Below are 20,454 nucleotides of genomic sequence, written 5' to 3' on the forward strand. Positions count from 1 at the left end.
ATGCAAATTTACTTGGTAGTCTGTGGATGCTTGAAAACACTTTGCTTTTGACCTTGGACTTTGTCAAATTTTCATTAATTTTCCCCCAACTAACCCCATACATATTTGATGACGAATAGCCATCTTACCCGGCTTTCACATACAGAGGAGCGCTCGTTCAACTGAGTGATCCAGTGTTCTCTACGAGAAAGCTGGTGACAGAAAGTATAAAATCAGACATGCCCGATTGACATCTCCACTGAAAATCAGTTGGCTGGTGCTCCCATACACTTTAGCGAGTTTACCAGACCTCTCGATATTGGCAAATGCGGTCAGTATTACTTTAACTATTGGGATTTCAACTTGCCTTTATTTGTCTATCTCACAGCAACTGGTGGTAATGGGTCATTTGAATCTTAAGGTTTATTCAGATATTTAAGGGAGTAACTAGTGAGGGTGCAAAGTTTGCAGTCACACCAAAGTCTTAGCGCAATGAGGAGGTCCAAAAAGTCTCTTTAGCCAATATGAGAAGACCAACACTATTAAAAATGCATGATAGTTGGGGGTCCTGTTGGAGATATTGCATTGGGGCCCATGAGCTGGCAGTATGTATGAATCAGGTGACCTTAAAGACAAGGACAGAAGGACAGAATAAGATGCACCACAATAAATGTAACATATCACACATCAAACATCAATACTTTTACTGGACTTGGCAATCGCACAATTGCTGGGGATCTACCAGCAGGCCCAGATCACATTTGCCAGTGACTTGTGCCACTGTAGATGCTTGTTTTCAACTTTAACTGTTGCTTATGTGGATGCCCCAGTTACAGTAAAAAACTATGTTCCCCAGAGATCTTTCATGATATCTTGGGGACAAAGTATGTAAAAATAGTAGGGGAAAAAATAAAAGGCCCCACTGCAGCAAAAAATATGAAAAATGTATATACAGTATAAAATACATTTTAGTACATATAGTGCATAAAAAAACTATACAGTTTATTTCTATATTTGCATTGCAAAAAAAGTGACAAGAATTTATATGCATCTCAAAACACCAAGTCAAAAATCACAATTTCTCCCTGAAAGAACAGGGCCTCATACAGCCACGTCAGAAAAAAAAAATAAGAACGTTATATCTAATGAAACGTGGAGAGGTGAGAGTAAAAAGTGGTTAATGTACAAAACTCGTGTATGCATAAAACAGATGGAATTGATAAGAATATATGGACAAACAATTCATTCACATCATGTTATAAAAGGTAAAACACATCACAAAGGTTTTACTAGATATTACTTATTTTAAAACTGAAACTGCCAAGTGGAAAATGAGCTTTAGAATTAGGATTTAAATATGAAGTCTCAAGTTCATAAATAATTAAAATTGTAAAGTGTTCTTAAAATCAATTTACCCCGTAGATCCAGGTTACTGGTTACATAGGTTGGGAGTGCAGGCAGCCTGCAGACACTCAGCTTCAGAGCCTGCGAGCACTCCTCTCAAGCCTGCTGGATCGCTGGATCAATCTTCAGAAGGCGGTGGAGGAGCACTGCGCTCCTGAAGACAGAAGGTTACAACACTCCTTGATAAAACGATGCATATTTAAATCAAATTTGCAAACTTTTTGGGATGAAATTGTTCTAATTCTAATTGTGAAGGTTTTTTTTTTATTTTATTTAAGGTTTTCCTGGAACTATGAAAATCATGGCACAAAGCTGTGATCACCAAGGAAAATAGCAGCCATCCATACATTGTAGGTAAATGGTGCACTACATGGAATACATTTAAACTAACTACCGTGGATTACATGAATGGGTCAGGTCTGTCAGAAAAAGAGCTGATGATACTTTGTGGCTCTGTTTCTTTGATTTATAGAGATTGGCTCCAAGTGTACACAAAAGAGGCAGAAATATAATAAAAGGCTGAAAGGAAGAAAAATCTAGCAGATCAGTGATATGAATCGAAGCAAAAAATAAGGTAGATAGCTAGAACATAGATTATTATGGAACGTTAGATGAGATTAAATGGGCTGATTATGGAACTCTATGATACAAGTAATTAGATGGGACTCCTGTATTACTCTATGGTCATTCCATTCAGAATTCCAACACACAATGCAGATTTTGATGTCATAAAGAAACATCAGATTTTGATTGCATTAGCTAAACAGCTTGGAGACTAGAAGACGCAGTGACAGGATAGGCCAACATACATTCACAATGGATCCTGAGGAAAGCTTTTACACCAGCAACATGGAAAGCGAAATGATCCCTGTGGCTTACAACATCTTTAATGAGCTTAGAATGGAGAGCAAGCTGTGTGACATTGTTATCAAAGTTGGTGATGTAGAGTTCAATGCTCATAAGATTATCCTATGTGGCTGTAGTCCTTACTTTAGGTCAGTATTTAGGATGCTCACAGGGAAATGTAATTTTATGAAAATGCTCACGATTGGCTGTAAACTCTAATTCTATGGATATTCAAAGGATTTTCCAGAATTAATTATTTCATCAATATGAAACCCTCACTAAACAACAGAACTCACGGGCCCTTTCATGTTCATTAAGAGGGTCAAATCGCTCTAGAATGCTTTCAGACTCTAGTGTGACCTAAAAAAACCCCAAACATTGACATCATAAGGAAAGGCCAGAAATTCTAGGGGATCCCTTTAACTAGAGATAGGCAAATGTGGCAAAAATGTAAAATTTGCAGCTTTGCTTAAATTTCTTCAGGAAATTTCATTTGTATGGATAAGTGACTATAGTATGAAAGAGAACGCACGCACTGCCTCACACAAACTAAGTATGTAAGTGCTCCTAAGCTGCAGGAATCAGGACAGGTAGGTGCCACCGCTGTCAGATGTGGAAATAATGAGTGATGATGCAGCTGATTCCGCGCGGAATCAGCTGCATCATCATTCATTTGTATGGAATTTAAGCTATGTGAATGGAGTGAGAATTACTATGCTCTGGGTTTTCTCCAGGCACCAAAACATATTAAAAATAAGTTAAAAAAAGGAATAAAAAATATATACTTAACCAGCCCTGTCTGATCATGACATTACGGGGCCTAGTCACCACAGATGGTGCTGAAGATGGTGTTTGTGTAAAATGATAGTAGATCCCCAGAAGACTCCAAATATGGTCCAATGAAGACTGGACAAGATAAGGGCTGTGCGTCAGGATATGTAAGGGACTGATGTGTATATTTTTTAACCCCTTTCTGGTTATTTATAATCTAAAACATGGTGGCTGGACGGATAACATTTTGCTGGATTGACCCAAAGAGAATTCTGGATATCTGTATTTGGGCAAGTTTTTGTAAAAATTTGAGGCAAATTCAATTCACCTTAAATCGAGGTTTTGACTTCTAATCTATATTGTTCCATTTAATAGTTTCTTGTAGGTAAATGCAATTCTCACCTAGATCATGCTTTTATCTCTACCTTATTTCTAATTGCAGAGCATTGTTCACAAGTTGCTGGAACAACAGTGAAGAGAAGACGTATGACATATCTGGCGTCTCTCCAGAGATAATGAACTTTATTCTAGAGTATGCCTATACACGGACTGTCCCAATCAATGCCGACAATGTGGAAAATCTCTTAATTGCGGCAGATTACTTCAACATTCTAGATCTTCTTCAACGATGTTCTGATTTCCTGATAAACCAACTGTGCCCAGAAAATAGTATTGGTATCTACAAGTTTACTGAGTATTACTATTGCCCCAAGCTTCACCAGAAGGCATATGCTTACATCTTGCATAATTTTGAAAATATAATGAAGACCTCAGATGAGTTTCTTGAACTGTCAGCTACTGAACTGAAAGGTCTTTTACAGAAAGATGAACTTAATGTTAAACACGAGGTAGCTGCCTTTGAAGCTATCATAAAGTGGATCAATTATAACCCAGCAAGCCGGCAACAGTATATCTCAGTTCTTCTTCCAGAGGTAATGCTGAAGTTTTATCATGAAGTCTTCACCTAGAGTTAAAAGTATTCTGAACAAAAGCTGATTGAAACATGTAGCTGATATCAGTGAAAGTCTGACCATTGGTTCAGAAGAAGAAAAACGTGCTGTTGAATGTTTGTTTTTTTACTAAGCACTATGCCACCTACATTGATGCTTCATGTTCACATTCGGGCATAGATAGATAGAAAGAGATATACTGCACAAATTTCTGCTTAGTACAGTAGATGTATTTGATTTCACATTTTTCTCGTTGCCTTTATCATACTTTTTATTGTTTTGCGAGACACAATTGGTTCTCTTTTTTTAAAGCACACCTGTCTTCTCAGCTGACTTCAAAATAAGCTGTCATTTGTGTGTACATCAGAAATAACATTATTTCTGGCTATTATATGACTTTTATTCTGCATTTTCACTAAGTTTCCCATCTATAAATTCCTGGTGTCTATGAGCTGTTGGGAGTAGACTAGCTGATATGATGTCTCCTCTACATGGTACATGGAGACAAGAGAGACAATAGGGATTCATGTTCCCCTATCACTTTGTAGAATGTAGACAGAAGCTGCAGCATCACAGAGGACATTATATAGCAGTAGAGAGCAGTGTAGCTGTGAGTCCAGTACAAGAGGGTGGCGTGGGGGGGGGTTGCTTACTACAAAGAAGCAGCACCTCTTTCTTTCACTATTTTCGACACCCTTTCTCTCTCTCTCCCTCCAATAGACTTAATAGTCCGCTGTATTGTGATCCCTCGATGAATTGACAATCTTTTGAATGAGACAGATTTTTCTACATGAGTTATATAAGTTCAGGAGGCAAAGGGTATTAGAAAAGGCTAACAGGTGGAGAAAAGGCATATTTCTTTGACAAAATATTACAATGTTTTTTTGTGTTATTGATTTATTAACAGCTTTTTTTAAACAATAGTAACCATTAAATTTCTTTCCAGATTCGCTTTGCCTTCATGCCCACCGAATATTATGGCAACAATGTCAAATCCAACATCTATATACGAGACAATGAAGAATGTAAACCTATTCTAATTAATGCTTTCAAAGCCATGTATAACCTCAATGTTAATGACCCCTCAAATTCTGATTTTCAAAATCCTATGAGCAGACCCCGTCTTCCTTATGCAGTCTTGTTTGCCATTGGTGGTTGGAGTGGAGGTGGACCAACCAATGCCATGGAATCATATGATGCTCGTGCTGACAAATGGATCAATGTTACATGTGAAGAGGAAAGTCCAAGAGCCTATCATGGAACAGCATACTTAAACGGCTATGTATACCTTATTGGTGGATTTGATAGTGTGGAGTATTTTAACGATGTAACACGTTTTAACCCAGTCAAGAAAGCATGGAAGCAAGTAGCACCGATGCATTCAAAGAGATGTTATGTCAGTGTCACAATTCTGGATGAAAACATCTATGCAATAGGAGGCTTTGATGGCCATTTTCGTCTAAACACTGCTGAACGATACGAGCCAGAAACCAACCAGTGGAGTTTGATTGCCCCTATGAATGAGCAAAGAAGTGATGCAAGTGCCACCACACTTAATGATAAGGTAAGGAGATAGTCATCCTAACTAGATATAAGCGGATCACGTGAAATTCAAATTTGACAGCGTCTCTAAATTTTCCCCAAAGGTTAGATTTTTAAATTCGCCTTGAATCTCAATATTGCAAAGGACCTAGTTGCTTGAAAATAACACGTATGGGACTTGGAGGTCTCCTAGGACTGTTTTGAACCCCTATTGAGTTCTGTGATGGAGATACAGCCTTATTAATGTCACACACACTCAGAAATGCACATTTTACTCCGTAAAGCTCTAGCATTTTAGAGAAAACAGAATTCAAAGATCCAGCCCGCAGATGAGACTGGTCCGACCACTACTCTCTTCACTGCTCTAGTTAACTGATAGGTCTCTCCCATATGTTTACCTTGGGACAGACCTCTCAATCACCTAGAGTGGTTAATATTTTAAAGCAAAGCCATAATTATGCAGCCTGGCTCTGATTCCAGCTGTCCATGGTTTGGATAGCATGGTCAACAGACAGGTTCCCTTTATCACACCCCGAAGCAACACACTTGATGGTTACGTCCTTATTCTTGTTCTCTAATTCTACTATTCTATTGAGATGCTAGTACATTTTGGTAGTTCCTTCTTTATGTATAAAAAATCGTATATATAAAATTTATGACTATTATTTTTTTTTTCACAGATCTATATATGTGGAGGATTCAATGGGAATGAGTGCTTGCTCACTGCTGAGATGTACAACCTTGATACCATGCAGTGGAGTATAATTTCTTCAATGAGGAGTCGACGCAGTGGAGTGGGAGTTGTTGCCTATGGAGAAAAAGTATACGTGGTATGGACTAATTATATTTAAAACCTGTTATTAATGGACATGAAGCAAATCCCAAAAATGTACAAGCTGACCAATTCATCAATCAGAATTTTATAATTCTAGAACATATTTCTCGCTTTGAAAACGATGGCCTCGCTTCATCCTTTGCATTTTTGTAACTCACTTTTCATTTTTGTCTTATGGTATTTGCTGTTTTTGGTGCCAAATTCATCAAAAGGGCCCATACAATTCATGAATTTGGTGCACAGTTCACAATAAGCTTTCTTCCTGTCTTGAACAGTTTGTACGTCTTTTGCCACTAACATTTGCATGATGACACAAAAGAAATCACAAAAATTGAACAAAAATACTGGCATACTAAAAAATGCATCAAGGGGGACTGGAGTGAAGTTGTGCCAAATTATGCAATTTTTTCAAAAAGTGTCAATTAATAAATAAATCAGTTAATGTATGAGCCAAAACATCTGGAATAACTAAACTTCACAAAGCAGAAAACAAAACTGCACCTGATACCCCGATACTGAGCCGCTGCTGCCGAATGTGTCCATATTACTGCACCTGATACCCCAATACTGAGCCGCTGCTGCCATATGTGTCCCTATTACTGCACCTGATACCCCAATACTGAGCCACTGCTGCCATATGTGTCCCTATTACTGCACCTGATACCCCGACTCTGAGCCACTGCTGTCATATGTGTCCCTATTACTGCCCCTGATACCCCAATACTGAGCCGCTGCTGCCATATGTGACCCTATTACTGCACCTGATACCCCAATACTGAGCCACTGCTAACATATGTGTCCCTATTACTGCACCTGATACCCCGACTCTGAGCCACTGCTGCCATATGTGTCCCTATTACTTCCCCTGATACCCCAATACTGAGCCGCTGCTGCCATATGTGTCCCTATTACTGCACCTGATACCCCGACACTGAGCCACTGCTGCCATATGTGTCCCTATTACTGCCCCTGATACCCCAATACTGAGCCGCTGCTGCCATATGTTTCACTATTACTGCACCTGATACCCCGATACTGAGCCACTGCTGCCGTATGTGTCCCTATTACTGCACCTGATACCCCAATACTGAGCCGCTGCTGCCATATGTGTCCCTATTACTGCACCTGATACCCCAATACTCAGCCACTGCTGCCATATGTGTCCCTATTACTGCACCTGATACCCCGATACTGAGCGGCTGCTGCCGTATGTGTCCCTATTACTCCACCTGATACCCCAATACTGAGCCTCTGCTGCTGTATGTGACCCTATTACTGCACCTACTCTGTGGTTCTTTGTACCCTCTAAATTCTAAAGCACCCCTCTATAATATAGTAATGCCGGGTGCAAGTGCCGTAAAAAACAGAACCCACATTTTGCCCCCTAAAAAGTAATAATGCTCTCTGTGTGCCCCTTTGATAGTCACAGTAACCTGAGTTCCCCTATTACAATAAGTGCCCACTTTACATTTAATAATGTCCTGAGTCTTCCCCCTGTACAGCTCCCCTATACACAGTATAATGCCCCCTAACTGTATAGTACCACCCACACAGTATACTGACCCTTTAGTAGCCGTCAAACTGTTTGATGGCTCCAACACTGTAATCCCCACACTGTATGATGGCCCCATAGATAACCTCCATATAGTATAATGTGCCAGATAGTCCTCAATATAGCACAAGGCAGCACCCCTATAGGCAGACCCTGTAGTATAAGGCAGCACCCCCCATAGGCAGATCCTGTAGAATAAGGCAGCACCCCCCAAAGGCAGATCCGGTAGAATAAGGCAGCACCCCCCAAAGGCAGATCCTGTAGAATAAGGCAGCACTCCCCCCGCATAGGAAGATTCTGTAGAATAAGGTAGCACTCCCCCCATAGGCAGATCCTGTAGAATAAGGCAGCACTCCCCCCATAGGCAGATCCTGTATATAAGGCAGCACTCCCCCCCATAGGCAGATACAGCAGAATAAGGCAGCACTCCCCCCTATAGGCAGATACTGTAGAATAAGGCAGCACTCCCCCATAGGCAGATCCTGTATATAAGGCAGCACTCCCCCCTATAGGCAGACCTTGTAGTATAAGGCAGCACCCCCCATAGGCAGATCCAAATTCATCAAAAGGGCCCATACAATTCATGAATTTGGTGCACAGTTCACAATAAGCTTTCTTCCTGTCTTGAACAGTTTGTACGTCTTTTGCCACTAACATTTGCATGATGACACAAAAGAAATCACAAAAATTGAACAAAAATACTGGCATACTAAAAAATGCATCAAGGGGGACTGGAGTGAAGTTGTGCCAAATTATGCAATTTTTTCAAAAAGTGTCAATTAATAAATAAATCAGTTAATGTATGAGCCAAAACATCTGGAATAACTAAACTTCACAAAGCAGAAAACAAAACTGCACCTGATACCCCGATACTGAGCCGCTGCTGCCGAATGTGTCCATATTACTGCCCCTGATACCCCAATACTGAGCCGCTGCTGCCATATGTGACCCTATTACTGCACCTGATACCCCAATACTGAGCCACTACTAACATATGTGTCCCTATTACTGCACCTGATACCCCGACACTGAGCCGCTGCTGCCATATGTGTCCCTATTACTGCCCCTGATACCCCAATACTGAGCCGCTGCTGCCATATGTTTCACTATTACTGCACCTGATACCCCGATACTGAGCCACTGCTGCCGTATGTGTCCCTATTACTGCACCTGATACCCCAATACTGAGCCGCTGCTGCCATATGTGTCCCTATTACTGCACCTGATACCCCGATACTGAGCCACTGCTGCCATATGTGTCCCTATTACTGCACCTGATACCCCGATACTGAGCGGCTGCTGCCGTATGTGTCCCTATTACTCCACCTGATACCCCAATACTGAGCCTCTGCTGCTGTATGTGACCCTATTACTGCACCTACTCTGTGGTTCTTTGTACCCTCTAAATTCTAAAGCACCCCTCTATAATATAGTAATGCCGGGTGCAAGTGCCGTAAAAAACAGAACCCACATTTTGCCCCCTAAAAAGTAATAATGCCCTCTGTGTGCCCCTTTGATAGTCACAGTAACCTGAGTTCCCCTATTACAATAAGTGCCCACTTTACATTTAATAATGTCCTGAGTCTTCCCCCTGTACAGCTCCCCTATACACAGTATAATGCCCCCTAACTGTATAGTACCACCCACACAGTATACTGACCCTTTAGTAGCCGTCAAACTGTTTGATGGCTCCAACACTGTAATCCCCACACTGTATGATGGCCCCATAGATAACCTCCATATAGTATAATGTGCCAGATAGTCCTCAATATAGCACAAGGCAGCACCCCTATAGGCAGACCCTGTAGTATAAGGCAGCACCCCCCATAGGCAGATCCTGTAGAATAAGGCAGCACCCCCCAAAGGCAGATCCGGTAGAATAAGGCAGCACCCCCCAAAGGCAGATCCTGTAGAATAAGGCAGCACTCCCCCCGCATAGGAAGATTCTGTAGAATAAGGTAGCACTCCCCCCATAGGCAGATCCTGTAGAATAAGGCAGCACTCCCCCCATAGGCAGATCCTGTATATAAGGCAGCACTCCCCCCCATAGGCAGATACAGCAGAATAAGGCAGCACTCCCCCCTATAGGCAGATACTGTAGAATAAGGCAGCACTCCCCCCATAGGCAGATCCTGTATATAAGGCAGCACTCCCCCCTATAGGCAGACCTTGTAGTATAAGGCAGCACCCCCCATAGGCAGATCCTGTAGAATAAGGCAGCACCCCCCCAAAGGCTGATCCGGTAGAATAAGGCAGCACCCCCCAAAGGCAGATCCTGTAGAATAAGGCAGCACTCCCCCGCACAGGCAGATCCAGTAGAATAAGGCAGCACTCCCCCCATAGGCAGATCCTGTAGAATAAGGCAGCACTCCCCCCTATAGGCAGATCCTGTATATAAGGCAGCACTCCCCCCATAGGCAGATACAGCAGAATAAGGCACCACTCCCCCTATAGGCAGATACTGTAGAATAAGGCAGCACTCCCCCCATAGGCAGATCCTGTATATAAGGCAGCACTCCCCCCATAGGCAGATCCTGTATATAAGGCAGCACTCCCCCCTATAAGCAGATCCTGTATATAAGGCAGCACTCCCCGCCTATAGGCAGATCCTATATATAGGGCAGCACTCCCCGCTATAGTCAGATCCTGTATATAAGGCAGCACTCCCCCCCTATAGGCAGATACTCTAGAATAAGGCAGCCCCCATAAAAACACAGTAAATAAATACTCACCTCTCTAACTCCTTGTTCCAGTGGTGCTTCCTGCTCCCGCTCATCTGACAGCGGGTGCTGTGCGGTGACGTCATTGCGCCCGCTGTCAGACATGTGGAGGATGATGGGAGGAGCACAGCACTCCTTCTCTCATCACTGCGGTGAGCTGTATCGGCTAGATGCCGATACAGCTCACCATGCGATGATGGGCGGGGGGCCTACTGCTGGCACCGGGCCCCCCACCTGCTCAGGGGCCCCATAGTGGCAGAGCAGGGAGATCAATTCTCCCTGCTCTGCCGCAGAATGTAACAACATCGGCACGCTGCACGCGCCGATGCAGTTACAGTATTGTAGCTCCCGGTGGGCCCCCTCAGAGCATGGGGCCCGGGGCGATGGCCCCCTCTGCCCCCCGGTAGCTACGCTACTGCGTACAACCAAAATGCATGAACCAGTCTGCCTTAAAAGAGAAGATTTTTTCCTCCTGATCCAAGTTTGTCTATCGACTCGATCAACATTTTGAACAAACATTTTATAAATGTACATAAGAATTTCTGTTATTTTCTTTTAAGCTCACAAATCTTATTGCAAACAATTGATGGTTCTCGCTGTGACCAACTCTTGCGGTAGACTATTCAAAAGATTAATAGTTCTTATAGTAAAGAAAGCCTGTCTCCTCTGCAGATTGTACCTTTCTTTTTCTAAGTGGAGGAGTGCCCTCTTGTCTTTTGAGGGATTTTACACGAAACAACATATTTTTTGTGTGGGCCATTTATGTACTTGTAAAAATTTATCACGTCCCCCCTTAGATATCTCTTCTCAAGAAATGTGAATATAATTGTTTTTATCTTTTCTTCATAATAACTAAGATCCTCCATTCCCCAGTTTTGTGTCTCTTTGATCTTTTTCCAACTCCAGGGCATCCTTTATATGAATTGGAATAGTGCCCAGAACTGAGCTGCATATTCCAGATGAGGTCGCACTAATGCTTTGAAAAGTGATAGTATTAAGTCCTTGTCTCGCAGGTCCATGCCTCATTTAATATAGAGATGTAGCCAAGCTCAGATAAACTATACAAAAAACTTACCGTATTTTCTGGTGTATAAGACGACTGGGCGTATAAGACGACCCCCAACTTTTCCATATAAAATATGGAATTTGGGATATGCCCGCTGTATAAGACGGGGGTCATCTTATACGCCCAGTCATCTTATACGGCGTGTGGTTCCCAGGGTCTGAAGGAGTGGAGACTCTCCTTCAGGCCCTGGGATCCATATTCATGTTAAAAATAAAGAATAAAAATAAAAAATATGGATATACTCACCCCTCCGAGAAGCCTGGCTGTCACCGCTGCAAGCGTCTGCCTCTGTTCCTAAGAATTGCAGAGCATGAAGGACCCTCGATGACGTCGCAGTCATGTGATTGGTCCGTGACCGCTCATGTGACCGGTCACCTGACCGTGACGTCATCGAAGGTCCTTCACGCTCTGCAATTCTTAGGAATGGAGGCAGATGCTTGCAGCGGTGACAGCCAGGCTTCTCGGAGGGGTGAGTATATACATATTTTTTATTTTTATTCTTTATTTTTTACATGAATATGGATCCCAGGGCCTGAAGGAGAGTTTCCTCTCCTTCAGACCCTGGGAACATCCAGGATCGCTCCCTGCACATGCCGTACCTGGCGTATAAGACGACCCCCGACTTTTGGGACAATTTTTAGGGGTTAAAAAGTTGTCTTATACGCCGGAAAATACGGTAGTTGTCAAATATAATTTTTTGTGGTTTGATTTCCCATTACTGTGGTTTCTGTGTTCTGTTAACTATGACGACATCTGTATGACAATATCCCACTGACGTTAGAAGCTGCTGATTGATATTGTGTTATACTATTTAGTCTGTGAGGAACAAGTACACTCAGTTCCTTTTCTACAAGTGACTCTTCTAGTTTTACTCTCCCTAAAACTTATGAAGCTCACATTTTATTAGTTTCCATCTGCATAACTTTACATTTTTCACATTGAACCAAATCTGCCTTGTGGATTCATGCTCAGTTTCTCCAAGTCAGCATGTAACTTATGAAGATCTTCCATGGACTGCATATATTGTCATTATTTTCATTTTAAAGATTGCAAAAAAAAAAGGTCTGATGCAAAAGTAATGGCACCCTTGGAGATTTGTGTGCTTAGATAACTTTGACCTAGGTTTCAGACCCTAATTAGCCTGTAGGGTTATGGCTTGTTCACTATCATTGTCAGGAAAGGCCACGTGGTGCACATTTCCCAGCTTCTTCTAACCTTGTGCCAAAAAACCGCAGCTATGGGTTCGTCTAAGCAGCTGCCTAGCACTCTGAAGATGAAAATAGTGGAGGCCCGCGAAGCAGGAGAAGGCTATAAGAAGATAGCAAAGCGTTTTCAAGCTGCCCTTTCCTCAGTTTGAAATGTAATTAAGAAATGGCAGTTAATATTAACAACTGAGGTCAAGATAAGTTCTGAAAGACCAAGCAAAATTTCAGTGAGAGGTGCTTGTAGGTTTGCTAAAGAGGCAAATCAGAACCGTCGCATGACTGCAAAAGACCTTCAGAAAGATTTAGCAGAATCTGGCATTGTTGGACATTGTTCTACTGTTTAGACACACCTTCACAAATATGGCCTTCATGGAAGAGTCATCAGAAGAAAACCACTCCTGCATCCTCACCAAAAATTCAGCATCAAAAGTATGCAAATTAACTCTTTGGTCACAATGATCAATGTATGGAGAAAAAAGCCACAAAATTTCAGGGAAAGAACATCTTGCCAACCATTAAGCATGGGAGTAGATCAACCATGTTTTGGGATTGTGTTGCAGCCAATGGCATGGCGAACATTTTATGGATGGGGAAGAATGGATTCAATGAAATTTCAACAAATTATTGATGCCATCTGTAAAAGAGCTGAAATTGAAAAGAGGTTGGCTTCTACAAATGGATAATGATCATAAGCACAAGTCAAAATCCACAATAGAATACCTCAAAAGGAGCAAGCTGAAGGTGTTACAATGGCCCTCACTGTCCCCCGATCTGAACATAATTGAAAATCTGTGGCTAGACCTCAAAATAGCAGTCCATGGAAGACTACCCAGGAATCTTACAGAACTGGAATAATTTTTTTCAAGGAAGAATGAATTAAAATCCATTAAACATGAATTTAAAGACTCTTGACTGGCTACAGAAAGTGTTTGCAAGCTGTGATACTTTCAAAAGGGGGTACTACTAGGTACTAGCCATTCAGGGTGCCCAAACATTTGCATCTGCCCATTTTTCTTTTTGTAATTTTTAAAATGTAAAAGATGAAAATGTTTATATTGTTTGCCTAAAATACAAAGGAAATGTGTCACCTTTAACTTTAGGCCTTTTAGAGATCATTTAATCTTCAACATGCTTAATTGTTCACAATAACAGTAATTTTAATCAGGGGTGCACAACCTTTTACATGCCACTGTACCCATTATGTGGGACAGTGTTAAATGCCTTGGCAACATACAAAAATAATATATCTACAACAACTAGTGTTGAGCGATACCGTCCGATACTTGAAAGTATCGGTATCGGAAAGTATCGGCCGATACCGGCACAGTATCGGATCCAATCCGATACCGATACCCGATACCAATACAAGTCAATGGGACTCAGGTATCGGACGGTATTCCTGATGGTTCCCAGGGTCTGAAGGAGAGGAAACTCTCCTTCAGGCCCTGGGAACCATATTAATGTGTAAAAGAAAGAATTAAAATAAAAAATATCGCTATACTCACCTGTCCGACGCAGCCGGGACCTCAGCGAGGGAACCGGCAGCGTTGTTTGTTTAAAATTCGCGCTTTTACTTGGTTACGTGAGGTCCCGGCTTGTGATTGGTCAGGGCGGCCATGTTGCCGGGACGCGGACCAATCACAGCAAGCCGTGACGAAATTACGTCACGGCTTGCTGTGATTGGTCCGAGTCCCGGCAACATGGCCGCCATTAACCAATCACAAGCCGTGACGTCACGGGAGGCTGGACATGCGCGTATTTTGAAAAGCGCGCGTGTCCAGCCTCCAGTGACGTCCCGGCTTATGATTGGTCACGGCGCCATGTTGCCGGGACGCGGACCAATCACAGCAAGCCGTGACGAAATTACGTCACGGCTTGCTGTGATTGGTCCGCGTCCCGGCAACATGGCCGCCATTAACCAATCACAAGCCGTGACGTCACGGGAGGCTGGACACGCGCGCTTTTCAAAATACGCGCATGTCCAGCCTCCCGTGACGTCCCGGCTTGTGATTGGTTAATGGCGGCCATGTTGCCGGGACGTCACTGGAGGCTGGACACGCGCGCTTTTCAAAATACGCGCATGTCCAGCCTCCCGTGACGTCCCGGCTTGTGATTGGTTAATGGCGGCCATGTTGCCGGGACGTCACTGGAGGCTGGACACGCGCGCTTTTCAAAATACGCGCATGTCCAGCCTCCCGTGACGTCCCGGCTTGTGATTGGTTAATGGCGGCCATGTTGCCGGGACGTCACTGGAGGCTGGACACGCGCGCTTTTCAAAATACGCGCATGTCCAGCCTCCCGTGACGTCACGGCTTGTGATTGGTTAATGGCGGCCATGTTGCCGGGACGCGGACCAATCACAGCAAGCCGTGACGTAATTTCGTCACGGCTTGCTGTGATTGGTCCGCGTCCCGGCAACATGGCCGCCCTGACCAATCACAAGCCGGGACTTCACGTAACCAAGTAAAAGCGCGAAATTTAAACAAACAACGCTGCCGGTTCCCTCGCTGAGGTCCCGGCTGCGTCGGACAGGTGAGTATAGCGATATTTTTTATTTTAATTCTCTTTTTTACACATTATTACATTAATGTTGTTGCGATACCCGATACCCGATATCACAAAAATATCGGATCTCGGTATCGGAAATTCCGATACAGCAAGTATCGGCCGATACCCGATACTTGCAGTATCGGAATGCTCAACACTAACAACAACCCTTTTGTCCAGGTTTCTTCTCACCTCTTAATAATTATAAATCAGACTATCACTTATTATATTTTTTCTACCATGCACTTCTGTATATCATCCCTTACGAGCCCCACAAAGATTTTCCAACAATTGATGAATTTGGAACTAAATCCACCAGCATAAAAAAGATACCAAAAAAAAACGTCAAATGATGAATCAGGGTCCCACGTTATCAATCTGGGCTTGAAAAAGGCTGCCTCATACACAAAATGTCTTATTTTGTGATTGTATTGTCTCTACTTTCAAGCACATCTGAGTCCAATGCCTTGGCATTCTATATTGGATTCCTCTTTATGATCTAAGTCACATAGGGACCTTATATAAAGAGGTGTTCCCATGTTACTTAAATCGTCAGCTTGACTGAAGGTTCCCCAATCCTAGCAGGGCAGAAGATTGGCTCCCATTAGATGAACAACCACTGTGAGGCAGCACATAAAACCATGTATAACCTATTCTAAATACATAAAAATATTGCAGTGTATAATAAGACCCTACAATAGCCAGAAAAAAGACCGGATAGCCTAAATAGTCAAATCAAATGATCTTTATTTTATTTTTCAGGTTGGAGGTTTTGATGGAATAAATCGCTTAAGAAGTGCAGAGGCGTACAACACTGTGGACAACACCTGGCATGTCGTGCCAAGCATGTGCTCACCACGCAGCAACTTTGGAATAGAAGTAATAGATGACCTTCTTTTGGTTATAGGTGGATTCAACGGATTTACCACAACATTAAATGTTGAAAGTTATGATGAAAAAGCAAATGAGTGGTATGATGTCCATGGCATGAATATCAACCGAAGTGCCTTAAGTTGTTGTGTGGTCCCTGGCCTCATTAACATCAGAGACTATACAGCCTGCCAAGACATCAACTCCGGAGATATGGTCACAGAGTCCTCCTCTACTGGTTTACTACCAGTATGATGTATTATTCGTAACACAACTTCATAAAAAACAAGCAAGCATTATCCACCAGACCAGCAAAAAATAAATGATCAGCAAATTGACTGAAATAGTATTTGTACTGCAGTTCATGATCCAGATAATGTTAAACACAACTGAGATGGATAAATGGGATGACTGGTAAATTTTAGCTTGGGGAGCATGCAGTAGCATTATCACGAGGGTGCATCCACACATGACACCTCCTAGATCTGTCCGATTTTTTTTCTCTGACAGCACCTAGATCCAAAGAATTTCATTGATCCATACACGTATTAGTTTTAAAAACCGATCCATATCTGTGGATCACGGAACATTTCATATTCTCATCTGTTTTGTGGATCAGATTTGGCCATTAAAGTCTATGGGGAACTGTGAGAAAGTCTATGGGAATGGGAAGACTTTGCACTTCAGCTTTTCATCCTAGTCATGCATTTTTAACTGATACATTCTTAAGGCTCAATGGATAAAAAGTTCTGATGGTCTACCCACTTCACTGAAAAAGACTGGATCTGAAACAAATTGACGCATCTTCAAAGCAATTAGGAACCTAAGAAACCTGAGAATAAAATCGGTCTGTTTTTTTGGATGGTAACACTCATACATATGTTTGATAGTAACTATAAATGTATGTGTTTACACTTCCAATAAAATCACAGATCCAAGAATAAGATCTGTGAGACGCAGACCACGTCCTATTGTCCAATTTGTGGGTCAGACTTGGCGATTTAAGTCTATGGAGATCAGTGACACACGGATGCAAATGGGAAGGCTCCGGATTTGCTTCCCTTTTGCATCCATGTCTCATGAATCTGTTGCTTAGGGATAAACCTGAATAAAAATATGTGAGTTTCCCAGTGTTATACTGGCTTGGAAGCATGCATACCTCTTCAGTGAAAGAAATGGAAGGGAAAAATAGGATGCGGTTGGCAAATAAAATGAACCCTAATTGCCTTTAAAAGCCATTTATTAAATTCTGAGATATTCTGACTGCTAAGCATAATAAACCAATGGGCTGGGAAGGGGTTAAAAAATAATAAAAAATCATGCTCAGTTGATGAATGTACACATGAATGGCTAATTCTTGTATCATTGTGAGTGTAGCCCCCGACACGTTAATCCCTGTTAGGTCAGAATGCATGTTCTGATATCATAATGTGAGAGCATTGCCATACATCAATAGTGTGTCAAGGCCTGGACACCTGTACTGAAGTGAAATGGGGGCCTAGCAAGCCTGTGAAGGCTGAGGGGAAGGTGCTTGAGGAGTATGATTTTTTATTGCTTTTTATTACCTCTACTCATTTCACATGAATCCAACAAAATGGCTTCCATTTCTCTGGATTTACAAGAATCGGATTTCCAAAAATTTGGATTTGCTAGAATACGCAAATTTTGGGAAAATCTAAATGAGTTTGATTTTTCTTTAAATCAATTGGCTTTACCTTAATTATATCCTTATAATAGTATTCCAAACAGGAATCTAGTAGCAGTCCACTATGACACCACTGGAACGGCGCCGCATCGGAAGTGAGGATAACTGTTGTTATTTTACGGGGGAAAATGTGCTGATTAAGTATGGGTTGTTCAAACAGTGGACAACCCTTTTAACAGAGTTGTGTATATCATTTTTGCATGTCTTTAAAGGGAATCTGTCACCCCCTGTGACTTTTTTACCTATAAAAATGGGCATACAGGTAATAGAATAGTTAAAGAGTCATACCTGTATGCCCATATCTGTGGTCTTGATGTGCAGAAATCGTCTTCTATTCTGTTATGGCAATGGTTTCTTCCAGGCTCTGGGCATGCGATGCCAGTAAGAAAATTTGGCCTCCAGTTTTCATTTGAATACCACCCCCTCCCAGCAGCTTCACAGTACACTGTGATGCATTTGCTGCCCTCAGAATCCCGCACCTGCACCTTGCAATCGCGCAATTATACTTACATTTTTCTCCCTGCTATAGGCATTGGCATTATTGTTCTTCTGCACAGGCTCCGGTGAGTCATTTCAGTAGCAAATGACTCATTGGTGCCGGCACAGAAGAACAATAATGCCAATGCCCATTGCAGGGAGAAACAGAAAAGTATTATCGCACGATTGCAGGGCAGCCTGAAAAAACTCATTACCATAACAGAATAAAAATCGATTTCTGCACATCAAGACCGCAGATATGGGCATACAGGTATGGCTATTTTAACCATTCTATTACCTGTATGCCCAAATTAATAGGTGAATCCCAGGCGGTGACAGATTCCATTTAAATAACAAAATGTGGCTTTTTAAAAGGGGTATGTTGATTTTTTTTCTGCATGTCAGAATGCCGCTTTTTGCGATGCAGGCATATACGTCCATCGGAATGCACGGTATAAATGTGATCCAAGCTTTAAAATAACTGCTTTCTTTCAGATATAGTCAAAAGGGGCAACCAGAGAAGGTTGGGTGGTGTTGTTAGTTAAATATGGCTCACCAGCTGGAAAGGAAGCGACCTTTGCTGTATACTATTTTGAGGGCAACAGTGGGATCATTTTAAGATTGGATATAACATCATTACTTAGACCATCTGTTAGCAGGAAATAAGGAAGGTGTCACAGATTAAAATAAAAGGCAATTACGGTACTTTGAATACAATAAGGCTACTTTCACACTAGCGTCGGGCTCGGCCCGTCGCCGTGCGTCGGGCCGAGGTCCCCGACGCTAGCTTTGTCCCCGCCGCACAACAGGGGCAGCGGATGCATTTTTCCAGCGCATCCGCTGCCCCATTGTGAGGTGCGGGGAAGTGCGGGGAGGTGGGGGCGGAGTTCCGGCCGCGCATGTGCGGTCGGAAAAAGCGGACCGTCGGGAGCAAAAAACGTTACATGTAACGTTTTTTGCTCCCGACGGTCCGCCACAGCACGGCGCAACCGTCGCAGGACGGTTGCGACGTGTGTCATTGCGTCGCAAATGCGTCGCTAATGTTAGTCAATGCAGAAAAAACGCATCCTGCAAGCACTTTTGCAGGATGCGTTTTTTCGGCAAAACGACGCATTTGCGACGTAATGCAGTTAACGCTAGTGTGAAAGTAGCCTAAGCCTCATAATTACCAATGGGCGCACATAAAGTATCACAGTATTTATTAAAGCAACATAAATCATTAGATGTAAATTAGAATAAGAAAAAGGGTTTAAAATTCTTTAGTGTACCTTGTTGCTTTCTTATGGTAGTGAAAGAAGTCCCATCAAAATGGTATTTCATAATCTGTCTTACAGTAATTACTTATGTAATAATGTTTAAGTTCATTTAAATATTTATGTTAATGGTACTCTCAGGTTTCCTTCGCCATACCAGTCCTGTGTAATGGCTCCTTTTCTTTGATGCTTCATACAGGGATCATTGTGTACGGCGTAGTTTTTTCCTTCAATGTACAGTGCATATAAAAAGTCTACACCCAACATTAAATTGTCAGGTTTTATCATTTAAAAAAATCATACCAAGAAGAGTAATTTCAGAACAATTTCTACCTTTAATATCACCCATAAACTGTACAAATATTATTTTGAATTTATAAATAAAAATAAGAAAACTAATATAATTTGGTTACATACAGTTATATGAAAGGTGCAAAATTTGACAGGTGCATAAGTACGGGCACCTCACCAGAAAGGTGACATTAATATTTAGTAGATCCTCCTTTTGCAAAAATAACAGCCTCTAGTCGCTTCCTGTAGCTTTGAATGAGTTCCTTGTCCTGGATGAAGGTATTTTTGACCATTCCTCTTTACAAAACAATTCCAGTTCAGTTAAGTTTGATGGTCGCCGAGCATGGACAGCCCTCTTCAAATGATCCCACAGATGTTCAGTGATATTCAGGTCTGGGGACTGGGATGGCCATTCCAGAACAGTGTAATTGTTCCTCTGCA

At 42.2% G+C, this 20,454-nt stretch overlaps 1 protein-coding gene across 1 annotated transcript; it reads left to right on the top strand.

Moving 5' to 3' along the window:
• Positions 1-2,119: 2,119 nt before the first annotated feature.
• KLHL10 (kelch like family member 10) lies at positions 2,120-16,625 on the top strand. The gene is made up of 5 exons (XM_077271846.1): positions 2,120-2,378; positions 3,443-3,932; positions 4,897-5,514; positions 6,173-6,322; positions 16,180-16,625. The coding sequence occupies exons 1-5, from the start codon at positions 2,200-2,202 to the stop codon at positions 16,540-16,542; spliced, it is 1,800 nt and encodes a 599-aa protein (XP_077127961.1). The 5' UTR covers positions 2,120-2,199; the 3' UTR covers positions 16,543-16,625.
• Positions 16,626-20,454: the final 3,829 nt, after the last annotated feature.

This window comes from Ranitomeya variabilis, chromosome 6, assembly GCF_051348905.1.
Source record: "Ranitomeya variabilis isolate aRanVar5 chromosome 6, aRanVar5.hap1, whole genome shotgun sequence".
In the NCBI taxonomy this organism is placed as follows: Eukaryota; Metazoa; Chordata; class Amphibia; order Anura; family Dendrobatidae; genus Ranitomeya; species Ranitomeya variabilis.

Excerpts from the sequence above, each read along its gene's own strand:
- KLHL10 (XM_077271846.1), top strand. The coding sequence starts at position 2,200 with ATGGATCCTGAGGAAAGCTTTTACACCAGCAACATGGAAAGCGAAATG. Across the intron at positions 2,379-3,442 it reads GGCTGTAGTCCTTACTTTAG|AGCATTGTTCACAAGTTGCT; the intron begins GTCAGTATTTAG and ends TTCTAATTGCAG. Across the intron at positions 5,515-6,172 it reads CCACCACACTTAATGATAAG|ATCTATATATGTGGAGGATT; the intron begins GTAAGGAGATAG and ends TTTTTTTCACAG.